Genomic DNA, 17,089 nt, shown 5'->3' with positions numbered 1-17,089 from the left:
GTCACGGACTATCTCCTGACTTCACGATAACCTTTTTTGACGGTGAAATTCAGTTTGCTTTTAAATTAGAAATTAATTGTACATTTTCATGAATACTTCAACTATAATTCGCCGAAAGTAATAGAGTTAATTTTTCATCGATAGCGAACAACGGACGGAAAACTCAACAAACTCGGGCTTTCATGCACAAGAAACTGTTCACTCGCCAAGAACAGTAACTTTGTATATATCTCAAAGGACAAGTATTTCCCGCTATGCACTGACAGATGTAAAGAAAAGCAAGCTCCGGATAGCTCACTCATATGTGTAAATTTAGAAATTAGAAATTCTCAACATGTTGAAAGAAAGAAAGAAAGAAAGAAAGAAAGAAATGAAAAGAGAATACATAAATAGTCTATCATTTAAAAAAAATCAGTTGTCCCTATACCTTGCACTTGCTACTACCCTAGTATCAAAATTACATGTAATCAGATAAACAACGACACGTGTTATCACAAAATATCAAATTAGAAGAAATTTGACAGATTCCTTGTATCATTTTTCACTGTTTAGAGATTTGTGTGATAAATATAGGATCTTCTATTAGCTTGCATTTGATTTGTGAATTTGTGAACGAGTTTAAAACATTTCATTTAAGAGAGTTTTTGATCATCTTTTCATTGACAACACGGTTTTCTCTTTATCTAGGGCTTCCATCGTTACGTAGCAATGCAATCTATGAATGTGTGACGTCAGTTCATTATCTAAAGTGATGTCAGCGTGAATACACTACATGGGCATTACTGATGAGTTATAATCATCTGACACGGATTTTAACTGAATAACAAGGCAATCATGTAATAAAAGAGGCGGTGGGTAAACATCAGCCTGTAAGTAGGGATATATAAACAATTTTGATATTTGAATCACCATCTTACATACAACAACTTGGGATGGTTTTTGTCCGCTATAAAAGGGCTTCGGCGTCCATCGGCCGATTGAAACAACGCCCGTAGCCGGGAGTTGTTATGGAGACGTTAAACCCTTCACCAACACCAACCAATCGGCCCAAGGGATTATCGAGACACCTAAATTTACACCACCGCTCTCGTTTTAGATTTATAACTTTGTATCTATTCTATGTTCTATGTATGTGATGTCATTTATGTAATATTTGTGTCTTGATAAAGGGGCAGATTGCCTCGAAAATTTGACAATTCGCTTGTCCGTACTGTTGTTTTTACTTCATTGATAATTTATATATATATATACAATTTGAACATGTATAGAGGATATTACATGAGTTTTCATGTATATATGACTTTTATGTACTTGAACTATCCTTAATTCGTGGCGAATAAAACTTTTCACACAAATATAAGAATGTGTTTGGATACTTTTGTAAACTGGAGTTTTACGAGACTGATAATCTAAACTGGCGATGTTATCACTCTACATCGTTTCTTTGATGGCGTCATAATTTTGAACCATGGCGCTATGAGTTTGACGTCACTGTGGTCTGAACGTGTCCGTTTGGTCATATAACTCACACGTAATAAATAAATAAATAAATAAATAAATACTGAAATAAATAAACTGGTGGCGTTACTACACTGATAAAAGTATATCGAATTATTTTCTTATATTATTTTGTTGGGGAAAAGACACTGATCGCCTTCAAATTTGTCTTTATCATGTGGCATTCATAAAGACCATGAATGAAACAAAGCGAATAAGTTTAAATGCAATATCATATGTCGTCAGCAGTTCATGAGTTAATAATACTTATAAGACTATTGAAAGGTCATACCGTAACAATCAACAGTATCCTGACGCTACTTGATTGTACAGATACTCCCGGGTTGTGATTAGTACTACATGGGAGACGGCGATGCATTCTATTTATAAACCATGCTACTTTCATTATCATGGACAATTATGGATACAGTGGTGTGAGTGTTGAGGCGTAGCGCTATATTGTACGTAACTGTTTCGAGGAATTGTTGTTTATCATTTTCTGATTAAAAAGCTTCTGAATGATAAGCTCTGTACTGTCGCCTAATGATCATAACTTCAGAAGGATTTTTTTAAAGTCCGAGGTTTAATATGCGATATGCATGTATGCAAATACAATTTAACTTAACTGGCTAAGAAAAGGTTTGAGTAATGTATTAAATGAAAATGAATTACACATGAAATATGATACATGTATTCTAAGCAGTGAAAATTCAAAGATGCACTGTTTATACGAATGTAAATATCAGATCAAGAAAAACACGTGCATACAATGTATGTGAATCCAGTCAAATCTTACCTAGCAATTGATTTTCCCAATATTTTTGTTTTTCACTTTCATTTATTTATTTGCAGATACATTAACAATGACCAACAGAAAGACAATGAAATGAAAAATGTTGAAGACAAAGAGGAGACAAGCATTTTCATATATACTTTTCATATGCAACTTTACTGTGTTCCATAATGAATGCAGGCCCTTGATGGATAGCTAGCTGTATAGTGTACAATTTTTTCTTAGTTGGTAGAAGTGGAAATATTCCTTTCACTAGAGACTTTGTATAAACATTAGTGATCAATCTTTTAATGTTAAATAGACAAGTTAAATGTTACTTTGCCAGAATGAAATGAGTGTTAACTTTCCCTAATATAGATGCCATCCTCAACACAAGAATTATTTAAAGCAGCTCTGCAAGGTGATCTCAAGTTTTTCAAAGAACTGCAGAGTTGTGATGACGATGGCAATGACAACTGGTTGAGGGTGACATATCCTAAATCTGGAGATAATCTTCTTCACTATGCAGCACGACTGGGGCATGTTCATCTACTGAAGTTTCTCCATGAGGCTGGTGCAGATTTAGAGCTGCCCAACTTTGATGGCAAGAGGCCACTTCATGAGGCTGCACAGGCTGGCCATCTTGACTGTGTCAAGTATTTGCTGTCACAAGATGTACCTGTCGACTCTTTGAAAAGGGCTGACTGGTGTGTTCACTAATAAACAGAATCCTTGCAATCCAGAACATAGTGAAAATTTATTTTCCCAATCACAAATATGTTTCTAAATTAATGTATACTTTGATTGATCTGCAAATTCTACAGGAAGTTTAAAATGATCCAATTATCTGGAAATATTTCATTCCACATTCATAAAAGTGTAGAAAAGAAGACTTATCATGATTAATATATTTTAAAGACAAATATTTTACTTTTAGACAACATTTCTGCCATTTCCTATTTAAAACTTACTGTATTTACATTTAACTTGTACTCTATAACTGAAAGTACCTGTTATAAATTTCTACATAGGACCCCACTGATGCTAGCCAGTACTAAACAGAATCAAGAGGTGATACACACCCTCATCACTTACAGAGCTGATCCAGGTCTTACAAACAAAGATGGATGGAACAGTTTTCATCTTGCTTGTAGGTATGTCTCTTGAACTTGGACAGCTTTGCAATTACAACTTGTTTACACATAAAGGTATGTTGTAAAGGAAGTTTTTGTCAGTTGTTAAACAAAAGAGCTCCACATTGAGATAAATACATTTATTCAGTTGTTGCTTTCAAATTAAACTTACTATGGTAAGTTTTTAATGTTTTATTGTTTAGTCTTCGAAAACTATTGAATGTGATTGTTAATGTGATGTTTGTCAAAACTTTAGATGTTGTCAGCAGTTGAAACTTCAAAACCATTTTATCCTGATAAATTGTAGACAGATTAAGTCTGTGAGGTTTAAAGATGTAACAGTCGTTTCAGTGACCAACATTTTTGTACAAAGAGACTTGCTACTTCAATGAGAAATAAAGAAAGTTTCGTCATAAAAGACTTTAAAAAAGGATATTGGAATGTCACTCCTTGCACTTTACAGTGCAACGTTCATTTGTTAACATTTTAACATATTCTTTTTCAGAGAAGGTATTCTTTCCATTGTTGAATTTTTCCACAAGTACAGTGGAAATTTGTGGGACACCATCAGCAAAAATGGAAGAACACCCCTTCATACTACAGGTACAAAACACAAAATTATTCGACAGTGAATGTATGGGATTGGTTAGTTTCATGTTATTATTTCATTATTTTTTAACGAAGCAAAGTGAGCACTCAATATCATTGTATCATTTTATGAACATTTTTCAAAAAGTAGAATAAGTGAAAAAAAATGGTATTCATGTTTGTGAAAATTTAAGACCATTTAGAGGAATATGGAGAGGAAAGTCATTTTGTATAACTGTGTGGAGACAAGAGCAATATCTTACTTGTTTAAAATTGGGATGTAATTATGAATTGGACACCAACATAAATAGGGTATTTTTTTTTTTCTAAATTGCACTTATTAAGTAATAACAATGATTTAACCATGCAAGGCTTTATCTCTCCCTCTGTAGCTCTGCATGGGTGTTATGATGTAACCTCATTTCTACTGGAGAATTGCGGATATTTTGTGGATGCTAAAGACAGCTGTGGAAGTACTCCCTTCATGGATGCTATGCGATCTGGTCATGTGAATGTCGGACAATTGCTTTTTGAGAAAAAACAGGTCTATTATTTAATTTATTTCACATACACCGAAATCCTTTTAATATTTATCACTGTTTTAGATTATCTTAGTTGTGTGATATAACACAAATAACCAAAATTGCTGATACGTTTACCAATGTAACATAAGTTTAAAAAAAATCAACCTTCAGATGTTAATTCTGTTTTGAGACAAGCTAAATCATTGACATGATAGTGGTTTTATTTCATTAAAAGAAAGAGATTAATTTTTAATCAAACATTTTTCAATTCCAGTCCTGTTTCTTCGGCATTCATTATCAATACCTCTATACCATTTAATTATAAATATGATGCTATATTATCTCAGTACACCAATTTATATAAAAAAAAAATATCAGCAAAGAGAAAATATTATGAAAAAAAATTATTTACCATTGACATCTGTAAAACTACTTTGACTGTCAGAAACCTTGTGTAAAATGACAAATCATGATAATTGGTAAGATGTTTTTTCAGAAATAAAATAGATTGTAGAATTTATGCTTCTTTACACAGGCCAGTTTACATGAGATGGATAATGTAGGATACCATGCTCTCCACCAGGCCGCACAAGCTGGCCATAAGGAATCGGTCAAATACCTGGTAGAAACCAGGGCTGTGGAAGTGGACACTCCAACCACAGCTGGCTCCACAGCTTTGGCAGTTGCATCTAAGGTGTGTTTCAAATGTATCTGTTTGATTTGGAGGCTAGAAATTTCATTTCTGAATTACATAATAGTATCTATTTAATCCCTGTGTGAATTTTTAAATTTGTCATTAATTCTTAGGTTATGATATTTTTATTTCAGTAACAGTTTAACTGGTAAGAAATTCCTGTGCTGTAATGTATTACACTCTCATTATGTGACGACTTTCTAACTAACCAGCAACATTTACAGAGGTTTCAATACTTGAGAAACAAAAAAAAAGATGTTAGTTCTTAAATTCAACATCTCTGGAATAAAGTTCTACACACGTTTCAGTTTTGCTATATAGATATTATAGAAGGACTTTACACGGCATAAACTACTCAAGTACATTTTAATTTTAATAGGAAGGACAGCTTGCAGTTGTGGAGTTTTTATTGGGTGCTGGAGCTAATGTTGATAGTGTAGACAAGAAAGGAAGAACAGGTAACAATCTATTGACAGTTTAAGTATATATATATATACAGTATATAAGAACAGACCATTGTCACCTTACATTATTTTTACAACTGATTACTAGTTGGCCTTGACATCATTCAAATAGTGATACATTTCAATATATATCCCAGCATATTCTAACATATCTATTCTTTAAGTAATTTTACACGTGAAAACCTAGTGAGCCATGCTCATTTGCGAGTCCGTCTTTTACAGTATGATAAAAAGTTGTACTTAAATCATTCCTGTTGAATTTTTATGATGAGTTATCTCCCTTCGTGCATGTTTTGTTTGTAATTATCGTATTTCGTCGCTTTTCAATCAGTTTGATTTGTTTTATTTATGTACATTTGTTGTTTTGTTATCTGCTCTTCAGCTCTACACATAGCTAGTGGTGCCCAGCATGCTGCATGTGTGGAAATTCTACTAGAGCATGGCGCAAGCCTGACACCAGATGGGGCAGGTTACACTCCAGACAAGCTTGCAAAGAAGGAGAGTGTCATTCAACTATTTAAAAAACATGTCTCTGATTAAAAAAAAAAACATAATATTAGTATTGCCTCAGCAACCTATTTTGATGGTTCTTTCAGTGCTATCCATTAATAAGTGATGGACATCGGGGCGGAGGGACCGGTATTTCATTATATAGGTGGTAGATCTATAGCTGTAGTCTGAAATACTGAAATATTAGTGTTGTGGAAAGAAATTGCTGGATATAATAATTTCTTGAAATTCTATGAAATCAATAAGTTTCACAATACATCATGTATTTCATTCGTGTAAATTGATAAATGTGAAAGTACCAAGTGGAGGTTGCCCTCAGTTCATGTACAATTAATGAACGGTGAAGAATGACAGATTTCATTTGAAATAAAATTCAAATTATGGTGCATGTTGAATTGCCTTTTATAGTCTTTAAATAGGGAGCTTATTGTATCAGAATCATTATTAGCACACTTGGCTAAAGGGCAAGCGAGTCAATGCCAGGATGCATCATACATACTTTCTTTTCCAACTTTTCTCAAAGATAAAAAATGTTCGTGAAAACCGACCAGCAGATATGCTGGAGTCAATTCCTTTCAGGTGTGTTAAAATGGATTGCCTTGGCTCCTTTTCATGGTCACATGTATCAACTACAATTTTCAATCATGAATTACGTTTTATATATTTGGAGTGAACATTTTATAACAACTTCCTCATAATTAAAAGACCCAGAGACATGATATTGGGTCAGGCGCATGCTGGAGTAAAGGGTTTTCAAGTTTGTTCAAATGAATGACCTTGACTCACTTTCAAGATCACACTGGTGAAATATGTGCAAATCTAAACTGTAAAACAAAAGAAAATCCCACACGATATCCAAAAGGCTTAACGTCACGATTTTGGGCCAATAGCCTGCTTAAACAAATGACCTTGACCCATTTTTAAACCACATGGGTCAAATTTTCCTTTTGGTCATATGACTTCTTTTAAGGAACCGAAGGGCTACCCCATTATATTAGAGCAGTAGCATGCTGAGAAGAAGAGCTATGCGTTTCATTCAAATTAATGACTGATCAACTTTTGCACAGTTCAGAATATACACATGTGTTTGACGCGGTTTTAAAATTTATGATCTGTGAAAATTACCAAATTTATTTAATTATTGGGTGGCTGCATCTCTTCGCCTGGATTTGAATTTTCTGTCGATCACCTTGGATTTTTTTTTATTTTTTATTTTTTACCGTACTTCCAATGTCACGGGAATCAAACGTGTTAAAACCTTAAAACGGCCTTCTCAGTAACCAAAATAACAAGATGATATTGAAGCTGTCGAACATGGGATAAATGATTACCAAGCTATTTCTATAACAAGCAACACATTTATAGCTGTACTGTGAAGAAGGGGTATAGTACATTATTCTGTATGAACATGCTTGTTAGCAAAGTTTGACTCGTCCTGTGAGGTTGTTCTGGTATCAGTTTTAGCTACAGAACAGGTGTTTGATACATGTAAAAGCTACGTGGGCCCCAGAAAATATATTTCAAGTATGTTGGAATCATTAAACAGAAAATCAGATAAATAAATTCAACAAACGTTTGTTTAAAAGATCAGCTACTAAATTTGAAAGTGATATATGATCGACAGTGGCACTGGTTACTGTTTGGTTGAACGATAGCAAACCACATGCTACTAAAGCTGATATTAACAAAGGCGAATAACAGGAGATAGTTAATCTCTATGTCGGATATTTTGTTACTTTACGGTTTATCAACAAGATTTATTTGAATCCTTTAGTTAGTATACCAGTAAATTGGACATTAAGCACCACGCGTTTCTGTCAATCAGCACCCATTCTTGACATTTAGATCTTAGTGAGTACGCATGCTCCTGGCTGGTGATGTAACCGTTGATTTAAGGGAAACATGACATGATAGAAAGTTTTGAAGGAATCGATTTATAGTGAAAGGATGTATTTCATAACTTCACTTGTTATACTAATCGCAATTACATATATTGTATTATGATCACAAGCTCATGACAACAATATTTCAAAATGAAATTGTGAATCGTTTACTCCTCTCATCACACTTGAAATATAAAAAAAAAATGGTAAGTACATCGTAGAAGCAAGGAAAGAAGGAACAGACTATATGGAGTTTGTATCCGTGGAAGTGTAAATCGTTCCGACATCGCCAAACGTGTTTGTCTGCCTGGATATAAAATGATTAATTATACTACCTGGCCCCACTTGTATAAAACATCTCAACTTTAGATTTCCTCAAGTCGAGATTTCCCTCAGCTGATATCTCCTCAAAAACGGCTTGTATAAAATTTTCTCAAGGAACAGGAGGAAGTCATCGGCTTGGATGCCCTGAAATTCCTTGAGGAATTTTCATACAAGATATTTTCAAGGAGATATTAGCTGAGGAAAATCTCGACTTGAGGAAATCTCAAGTTGAGAAGTTTTATACAAGTGGGGCCTGATGTGCCTACGGATAAGAAAATAAAATTACAAATTACACAGCTGTGATTGGCTGAAATTTCCCACGATTTCAATTGTGACGTCATGATCATATAAGACGTGACGTCAACTAGGAGGGTGATATTGAGCGAGCTTGAAAACAATATAGAAATTATATCGTCAATAGTTCATGATTTTAGTCTCTTTTCATAAATTTCTTATAAACTGGAAACCAAATTAAGAACAGCAGAACGCTCGTCAAAAGTCAGGAAATTATAATTATTTTGACGAAAAATGTTCAGGCACACCATCAGGTTATGATAAATATTTATCCTATTATTTACCATCAAATTTAAAAATCAAGTTATGATAATGACTCATTGCAGAAAACCGAGCTTAAGTAAATAGAGTACAAAGGTCTTATTTGCAGTTAAATGAATATTGAATTTAGTTTTCGAGAACAGTTTAAAATTTTAAAATTTCATTTTCAAAAACACCTTCATCTGCTTCTGTGTAGATCAGTAAGTATGTAGATCAGTATATATATTTGGAATTTTATTCATACAAAAGAGGTTCATAAGGCAGATAACCCTTACATACATGAGCACCACAGTGACATTTCTTGAGAAATGTTGTTAGACCTATATCGTCGGAGTTAATCGTACTTGCATGTCCGTAATCAAAGGTAAGTTCAGTAAACGGTGGGATGTCCTTGACCGCGAACAAACAAAGCTTTGGGACCATTGAGTTTACTCTCACCGGAACCATTGACAGATTTGGAGAACAAGAATGGTTTACATAACGTCCAATATTTCCCCGGGTTGACGGGTCCACGTGCGTCATGATTACGCCCGTGCGATGATGTTCTTTGACAGTTATGACGTAATTCATGTCATGCTCTGATTGGCGTTTTGTTCGTTCTTTGGCCTCTGCAAACGATATAATTTCACCAGCGTACTCACAAACAAAGGTCCCCTGGTCGATAGTTTCAAGCGTTCGTAGACCAAGTCCTTTTGTTTCTGAATAAAAGACTTCCATTTTAATTGATATTCCTTTCTGAATTAATCTGTTTTGACAGTCCGGTGGACATGTACACAAAATATTACATTCAAATATTGGTACCATGTTTTTACAACAAATGACTGATGAAATTATTTTCCTCTCTTGATAAACCTTGCCATATTTGGATACACACGAACACGTTGCAAGGCACAATTCACTCCCACACTGGCAGCCGAGGATCTTGGTTTCAAAATCGTCCATGTCACAACCAGGGCCGGGAATATTTGTTTTCACATACTACAATAAAAAAAAGTTTCCATGTAAGAAATTTTGTTTTGTAATCATCCTGAATTTTCATAAAGTATCATAGATTGTATCAGGTTGATATTGCACTGAACGAACAATCGTACAATGTTTATAATTTCGGAATTTCAACTCAATTTTAGAAATAATTTGTAGATGTATACTAAAAACTGCATATTCTATTTTCATATTTTTATTTACCATTTCTTGACAGTAACACTCCGTCTGCCTAAAAAAAGTGTTCACTTATTGATACATTTCTTATGCTATTGAGCGTCGAATGTCGAGCAGAATAAGATTCAAATTCTTCAGGTTGCATGGCGAATGTCGATTGGCACAACATTCGAATTCCTTAGAGTTGAATGTCTTCCGTCGAATGTTGAGCCCACCTCACACTTAGAAATAACCTTATACAGGTCTCCATTCTAATGACATCATTAAGTTACACGAGACAATGTGAGGAGCTTAAATATACAAGTATATCCGTTAATAGTTGTGAAGATTACGATAAAGAATTTACAATAGACACAAAAAGTGTATTAGACGCAATATTGCCAGGCAAATGAACGCATCTATTTCGTCTTTCTAGGACTCTTCAATAATGATAAAGATTTAGATAGTGACACCTAGAGGGCGACTGAGAAAGTTAAAACTGGATGAAATATTTGTTAAAAAGCTAGATCTTTTCAAGTCAAATATTGCAATTATGTATTGTATAAATAAAACAAATGTGTCACGTTATTTCCGATTAGGTTTTACCCTTTAAAATTCGTTACATCCAACACCCACACGTGTATGAATGTGAATCATTGATTTCAAAATAGCTTATCATTCACATTTAACACTTACAACGTTCGAAGGTCTGACGGCCAAAGTTTTGTAAAATTTGACTAATACTGTGATGATGATTTGTTTGAAAGGTTAAATGATAGTAAGCATTTTAATTGCAAAAAATATTATGCTGCACATTTTACCGCTAGGCGCCTGAGTATGCGTAATGGGAAATAATTATTTTCCATTATTTTTCTTCTTCTTTTTTTCCTTACATAACAGAAATTTTTGTCATTTTTGAGGTGTTCTTTTCCTCCAGCAAATCCCTTTTTCTATAAAGGTGGAAAAGAAAAATAATTGGATAACAAGATAAAAATCCAGTTCCTTTATTTGACACTGTTCTGAAATTTCAATTTTTACCCAAATATCCATGTTTTACATGATCAAGAAAGAAAAAAAATCAAGAAATGTAAACACTTCATCAGAATTCACGTAATTGAAATGTGTACTTTGTGGTGATAACGCACCCGACATTTTGGATTCTTCCCAAGACTTCTAGAGTTAAACCCAAGAAAAGAACTCTAGCAACGAAAAAAAATGTTAACACTACAAATCGAATCACGGCATCAACTTAAACCGTCACAAAATGTTGTCCACAAGCAGAGATTCTACAAAAGACCTTTCCAGCATTCAATGCTTGCTGCTTTAAATACAACGATTATTAACAATATTAAATATTTATCAAAAAACGGGAAAAGATGTTACGTTGGACTTAATTCGGCCAAACATTAGTTTCGAGTTTCATACATGATGAAAAACTTTTAAATTTTCAGATGAAAAATGATATATATAGTACGGACGACCAATGTATTACCCACTACAATGCCAGATACGAATTGTGATTGTCTCGTAAATTTATTGACCACCACAATCGCTAATTATTCTACAAAGTCAGAGGTGCTAATAGAACAAGAAACGCGACCGTTGATCGTTAAAATCATTCAGTCGAGTTAAGAAACACGAACTAATTGAAGGTAAAGTTCGAAAGTCGTAACCGTGATGGTAGGCATTGAAGAATTCCATCGTCATTGAAATGTTGGCGGGGGTGGTGAAATAGCTGAATATAGACATTCACTGAGATGCAGAACGGAAGGTTAAATGGGGTTTGAAGTAAGCTGCTGTTTCTTCTGAAACGTTACTTAAGGGAGTAGACAGCAGTTCATCAATGAAAAGGTCAACATGACTATTTGTTCATGGACTAATTGCTTTTATCATGAAGACACGAACATTTATTGATGAAAAAGTGAGATCACGATCACAATTGAGCTAATGACATCCCATAAACTAAAAATATTTTCTTTAATTTGAGTCGATTTATTGTAGGAAAAAAGGGGAAGATATCAGATTAAAAGACGGAGATAAGCTGGTACGGGATGCGATCGACTTCTGACAGGTCTGAATGTTATGAATACTGATATGTTAACAACGATTTTAAGTCGGAGTAGACACTTTTTGTAACTTATTCGTTTTTATTCTGTATGTTAAATCTGTCTGTCTCTTCTCTCTCTTTCCCTCTCTCTTTCTGTCTTCCTATCTGTCTCTCTCCCCTCTGTCTGTCTGTCTATTTCTTCTCTCACTCTCTCTCTTTTATCTGCCTCTCTCTCCCTGTCTGTCAGCCAGTCTGTCTCCTTGTCTCTTTCTGTCTGGCTCTTCTCTCACTCGCTCTATTCTCTCTCCCTCCCTGTCTCTCAGTCTGTCTGTCTCCCTCTCTCCGTCTGTCTATCTCTCACTCTCTCTCTGTTTGTCTGTGTGTGTGACTGTCTCTGTCTGTCTGTCGGTCTATCTCTCCCTCTCTCTGTCTGTGTGAGTGTCTGTCTGTCTCCCTGTCTCTTTCTGACTGGTTCTTCTCTCACTCGCTCTATTCTCTCTCCCTCCCTGTCTGTCAGTCTGTCTCCCTCTCTCCGTCTGTTTTGTCTCTGGCTGTCTATCTCTCCCTCTCTCTCTCTGTCTGTCTGTCTGTCTGTGTGACTGTCTCTGTCTCTGTCTCTCTTGTCTCTCTCTCTCTCTGTCTGTCTGTTTGACTGTCTCTGTCTCTCTCTATAAATATATATATACATCCCATCATATTGATTTATTTTTTAATATTATAAGGAAAGATATTAATATCAGTTTGATGACTTATACTCCATTCCATTGTAAATATTTGATGCAAATAAAGGATGTTTAAAACAAGCTGTAAACTTTTCACTTTAAGAACTTTCGCTAAAGAAATTGTATTGTATTGCAAATAAAATTAATCATTCTTGTTTGCCAGGATGGGAGCGCGCGAGGGATATTATGTGGAAGGAAACTAGATTACATATATACCCAGACAGAACCAATTAACCCGTACCTTAACACGTCCAATTAAGGAATTCCCACCCGACCACCCACTAGGGACTAGATGTCAGTACGGTCACTAGTTTCTGTTAAAAATAAATCGCCGTTTATTTAATAGAAAGCTTTAGAACTTTGTTGCGTCAGACGCGTGAAACGAAACCAAAACAAAACAAAACAGAAAACAAAAAACCCAAAAAACAATAGCAGAGAATACCATATTTACAAGGTAGATATAACTCTGTTCTCCGATGGATTCGCCATTTAAACTTCACACTTGTTTTGTATAATGTCCTCGGATTTATTAAAGAGACCACGTACAAGCTGTATGTCTTCGATCATTTTTCTATCTATTTAGATAATAGTGAACCTGGTGAAAGTTGGTGGAATACTGAGAGAACCATTCTTCCACTACAACAAACGTCAACAGAGACACTGTTTGTGATGATACCTATTAATGTGTACATCGATGTTGTCTGGCAGACAATTTGATATTAATAAGTAATATTGTTTGCCAAAAAAAACGACACGTATGAATATGCAAACATCAATTTTATCTGACAAGCTTTTCAATTGCGGTAACAGTTGTGGTGTTAGTAAACAATAGGAAACGCTGTTGTCCGGCATAACGTTAATGTTTCATCAAACATTTAAATGTATACAGAGCAGTTTCTATTAAGTGTTCGGCAACAGTGGTCTAGTTTTTCTACTACCATGATGTTAAACATACCCAAATGTCTACTGATCACAGTATAATAGTATTCATCAATGCCACGATGTTGTAACAAATGTTTTACCTGACAGTGTCACGTGATTGAAGGTAGTTAAAATTGGCTAAATTGAATCACAGCGCACGTCTATTGATGAAGACACGTGTAAAATGTCTCGCAAGTCAATCTGTTACTCAGTTCAGCGCAAATTGTACCATTGATTCAGTGACAAGTCGAATTATCTATTTCTCATCTTAAGTAAAAGTCAATGTGGTATATAGGATTCACAACACTGTGTAACAAATGTCTTCTTTGTATCGAGGTTGGTAACGCCCATTGCTTCCTGTAGTAGAATTTCCAGGAAAAAAACTAATGTTATATAAAAGTTTACGGATACGGTTGAAAGTTTTCCGTGCATATAGTATAACTATTATTCATCATTTGTTTTCGAAATTTTGAATTGTGTATTTCGCAAAAAACAACACCCACTTATCAAGACAATTATCACGGTTTCGTCCTGACAGACATCTTCTGGCACACCTATCGGTTTCTAAAGGTGGGGTGTTATCACCAACTGATTTCCGTGACACGAAAACATCGATTCATTGATCAAAAGGTCGATAATGCGTGGAGCTTCGTGGACAAGCGATTTAAGACCCACACTAAGCACCTAGTAATTGATTTTCCTTATCAGCACAGAGAAGAACAGAAAGGCAGTAAAAGGCATTGGTACCAGAAATTTCGCAATTACATGTTCCAAAAAACTACCAGAAAGAATATTTAGTGAGGTTTGACATTTCTGACAAAATGTTTTGTACTTAAACAAAAAGAAAATACTGATATATCAACAAGTACTGACATGTCAACAAATACAGACATGTAAACAAGTACAGACATGTCAACAAGTACTGACATGTCAACAAATACAGACACGTCAACAAATACAGACATGTCAACAAATACAGACAAGTCAACAAGTACTGACATGTCAACAAGTACTGACTTGTGAACAAGTACTGACTTGTCAACAAATACAGACACGTCAACAAATACAGACATGTCAACAAGTACTGACATGCCAACAAATACAGGCACGCCAACAAATACAGAATGTCAACAAATACAGACACGTCAACAAGTACTTGACATGTCAACAAGTACTGACATGTCAACAAGTACAGACACGTCAACAAATACAGACACGTCAACAAATACAGATATGTCAACAAATACAGAATGTCAACAAGTACTGACATGTCAACAAATACAGACATGTCAACAAATACAGGCACGCCAACAAATACAGAATGTCAACAAATACAGACACGTCAACAAGTACAGACATGTCAACATATACAGACTAGTCAACAAATACAGATATGTCAACAAATACAGAATGTCAACAAGTACTGACATGTCAACAAGTACTGACATGTCAACAAATACAGACATGTCAACAAATACAGGCACGCCAACAATTACAGAATGTCAACAAATACAGACACGTCAACAAATACAGACATGTCAACAAGTACTGACATGCCAACAAATACAGGCACGCCAACAAATACAGAATGTCAACAAATACAGACACGTCAACAAGTACTTGACATGTCAACAAGTACTGACATGTCAACAAATACAGACACGTCAACAAATACAGACATGTCAACAAATACAGATATGTCAACATATACAGACATGTCAACAAGTACAGACATGTCAACAAATACAGATATGTCAGCATATACAGAATGTCAACAAGTACTGACATGTCGACAAATACAGATATGTCAGCATATACAGATAGGTCAACAAATACAGACAAGTCAACAAATACAGACATGTCAACAAATACAGACAAGTCAACAAATACAAATATGTCAGCATATACAGATAGGTCAACAATAACTGACATGTCGGCAAATACAGATATGTCAACAAATACAGACATGTCAACATATACAGATATGTCAACAAATACAGACATGTCAACATATACAGACATGTCAACAAGTACAGCATAATATGAATTCAATCTGAAAATCAATGACACGAGGGGAAATAAGATAAAAAAAGTCTTATAAAGGCATCTTTGATATTCCGGCCAGATATTCCGGAAACGGAAGGAGGATATGTGCCATACAGTCTTAAGTCATGCATTCCAAGTAAGCACAGAAGAGAGTAACGAGGACTACGAACAACTACTAGTATGACGCCCAATAGATGGAGGCAATGCTGAACAGTGACAGTCTACGTTGCTAATGTGAACCAAGCCTCCTTTTGAATTTTAGATAATTAATTGATTCAGTAAGTATCTATTGACATCATTGCAACATAAACAAATTATCTTCTAGATGTTTACAATTTGATTCCTTGGTAACAATAAACAAGTGAATCAAATGATTCACTATCATTCAGTGTTAAAATGACATCTTATCATATGTTTACCCCGACACAGTTTTAGGGCATACAAATATTTAAATAATTAACAAAGACAATAGGAAAATTAAAAAAAAAAGTGTAACGTTAAGATTAAATACCATTGGTTTAAAGATATTTATCCTGAAACGAATCCTTATATTTGGGTTCGACGCTCACTAGGGACAGAAAGGAAAATATGTATATTGATTTTCACAAAAGACACCTTATATCAATTGTTACAAAAACAAGCAATGTTTCTATTCTAATCACATATACATTGTACATGTAGTCGTTTATTCAGTTGTAGTCTCTAAATAAGGATAATTTTACTGCCGACAGTCGAGCAAGCATCGGAAATGCAATAAGTGTATAAGCCATTATTTCATCAAACAAAGCATTTTTCTTAGATCGACTATTTGTTAACAATTCATGCTTTCATAAAGTCTAATATCACATAACAAGTCCTCGAGTTAAGTGACTTTCGTTTTCCATTCAAATCCGGATATTTCTGTGATACGGTGTGGACACCTGATATTAGTTCTGACTTACAACTTTACCTTGCTTGTTTTCATTTCTTGTATCAGAGTTGGATCATTGCTGTATATGGCTATCGATTCCAGTCCTTCTGCCCAGTCGAGGGGATCGATCGAATACATTGCGATAAAAGTATTAAACAGCAACTGTTATTTTTATAAGGACCGGAAGTTGTAAGCACATTATAATCAATGAAGTGGTTCTCGACTACTGTTTCCGACGGTGTACGAAAAGCGCCAAATCCATAAAAGTGTAAGCTGTAGCATCACTATCAGTTCATACAATTTCAAAATTGAAGGCTGAATCCACGTGACTTTTAAACGTATCATAACGACGAGAAGTGTGG

The 17,089-nt window shown here is 34.8% G+C and overlaps 2 protein-coding genes across 3 annotated transcripts; one reads left to right on the top strand and one right to left on the bottom strand.

Annotated features, from left to right (window-relative positions):
• The first annotated feature begins 1,874 nt into the window (after nt 1–1,874).
• Nucleotides 1,875–6,577, top strand: LOC132559970 (ankyrin repeat domain-containing protein 16-like). 2 transcript variants are annotated; one of them, XM_060224612.1, is made up of 8 exons: nt 1,875–1,958; nt 2,350–2,976; nt 3,301–3,423; nt 3,908–4,005; nt 4,383–4,534; nt 5,050–5,208; nt 5,588–5,666; nt 6,055–6,577. In XM_060224612.1, the coding sequence occupies exons 2-8, from the start codon at nt 2,648–2,650 to the stop codon at nt 6,210–6,212; spliced, it is 1,098 nt and encodes a 365-aa protein (XP_060080595.1). In that variant the 5' UTR covers nt 1,875–1,958; nt 2,350–2,647; the 3' UTR covers nt 6,213–6,577. The 2 variants fall into 2 exon arrangements, with proteins under 2 accessions (XP_060080595.1, XP_060080596.1); XM_060224613.1 differs by having other exon boundaries at nt 1,914–1,931.
• A 2,588-nt stretch (nt 6,578–9,165) lies between these two features.
• LOC132559992 (histone-lysine N-methyltransferase SETMAR-like) lies at nt 9,166–16,865 on the bottom strand. Its single transcript, XM_060224641.1, has 2 exons — nt 16,767–16,865; nt 9,166–9,922 (listed from the first exon to the last, which is right to left on the bottom strand). Exons 1-2 carry the CDS (start codon nt 16,863–16,865, stop codon nt 9,179–9,181), a joined length of 843 nt encoding a protein of 280 aa, XP_060080624.1. The 3' UTR covers nt 9,166–9,178.
• Between the last annotated feature and the right edge of the window lie 224 nt (nt 16,866–17,089).

Source organism: Ylistrum balloti, unplaced genomic scaffold (assembly GCF_031769215.1).
Source record: "Ylistrum balloti isolate Yb309-2 unplaced genomic scaffold, AGI_CSIRO_Ybal_v1 Utg371000, whole genome shotgun sequence".
NCBI classification, from domain to species: domain Eukaryota; kingdom Metazoa; phylum Mollusca; class Bivalvia; order Pectinida; family Pectinidae; genus Ylistrum; species Ylistrum balloti.
This window is presented reverse-complemented; position numbering and strand designations above follow the sequence as displayed.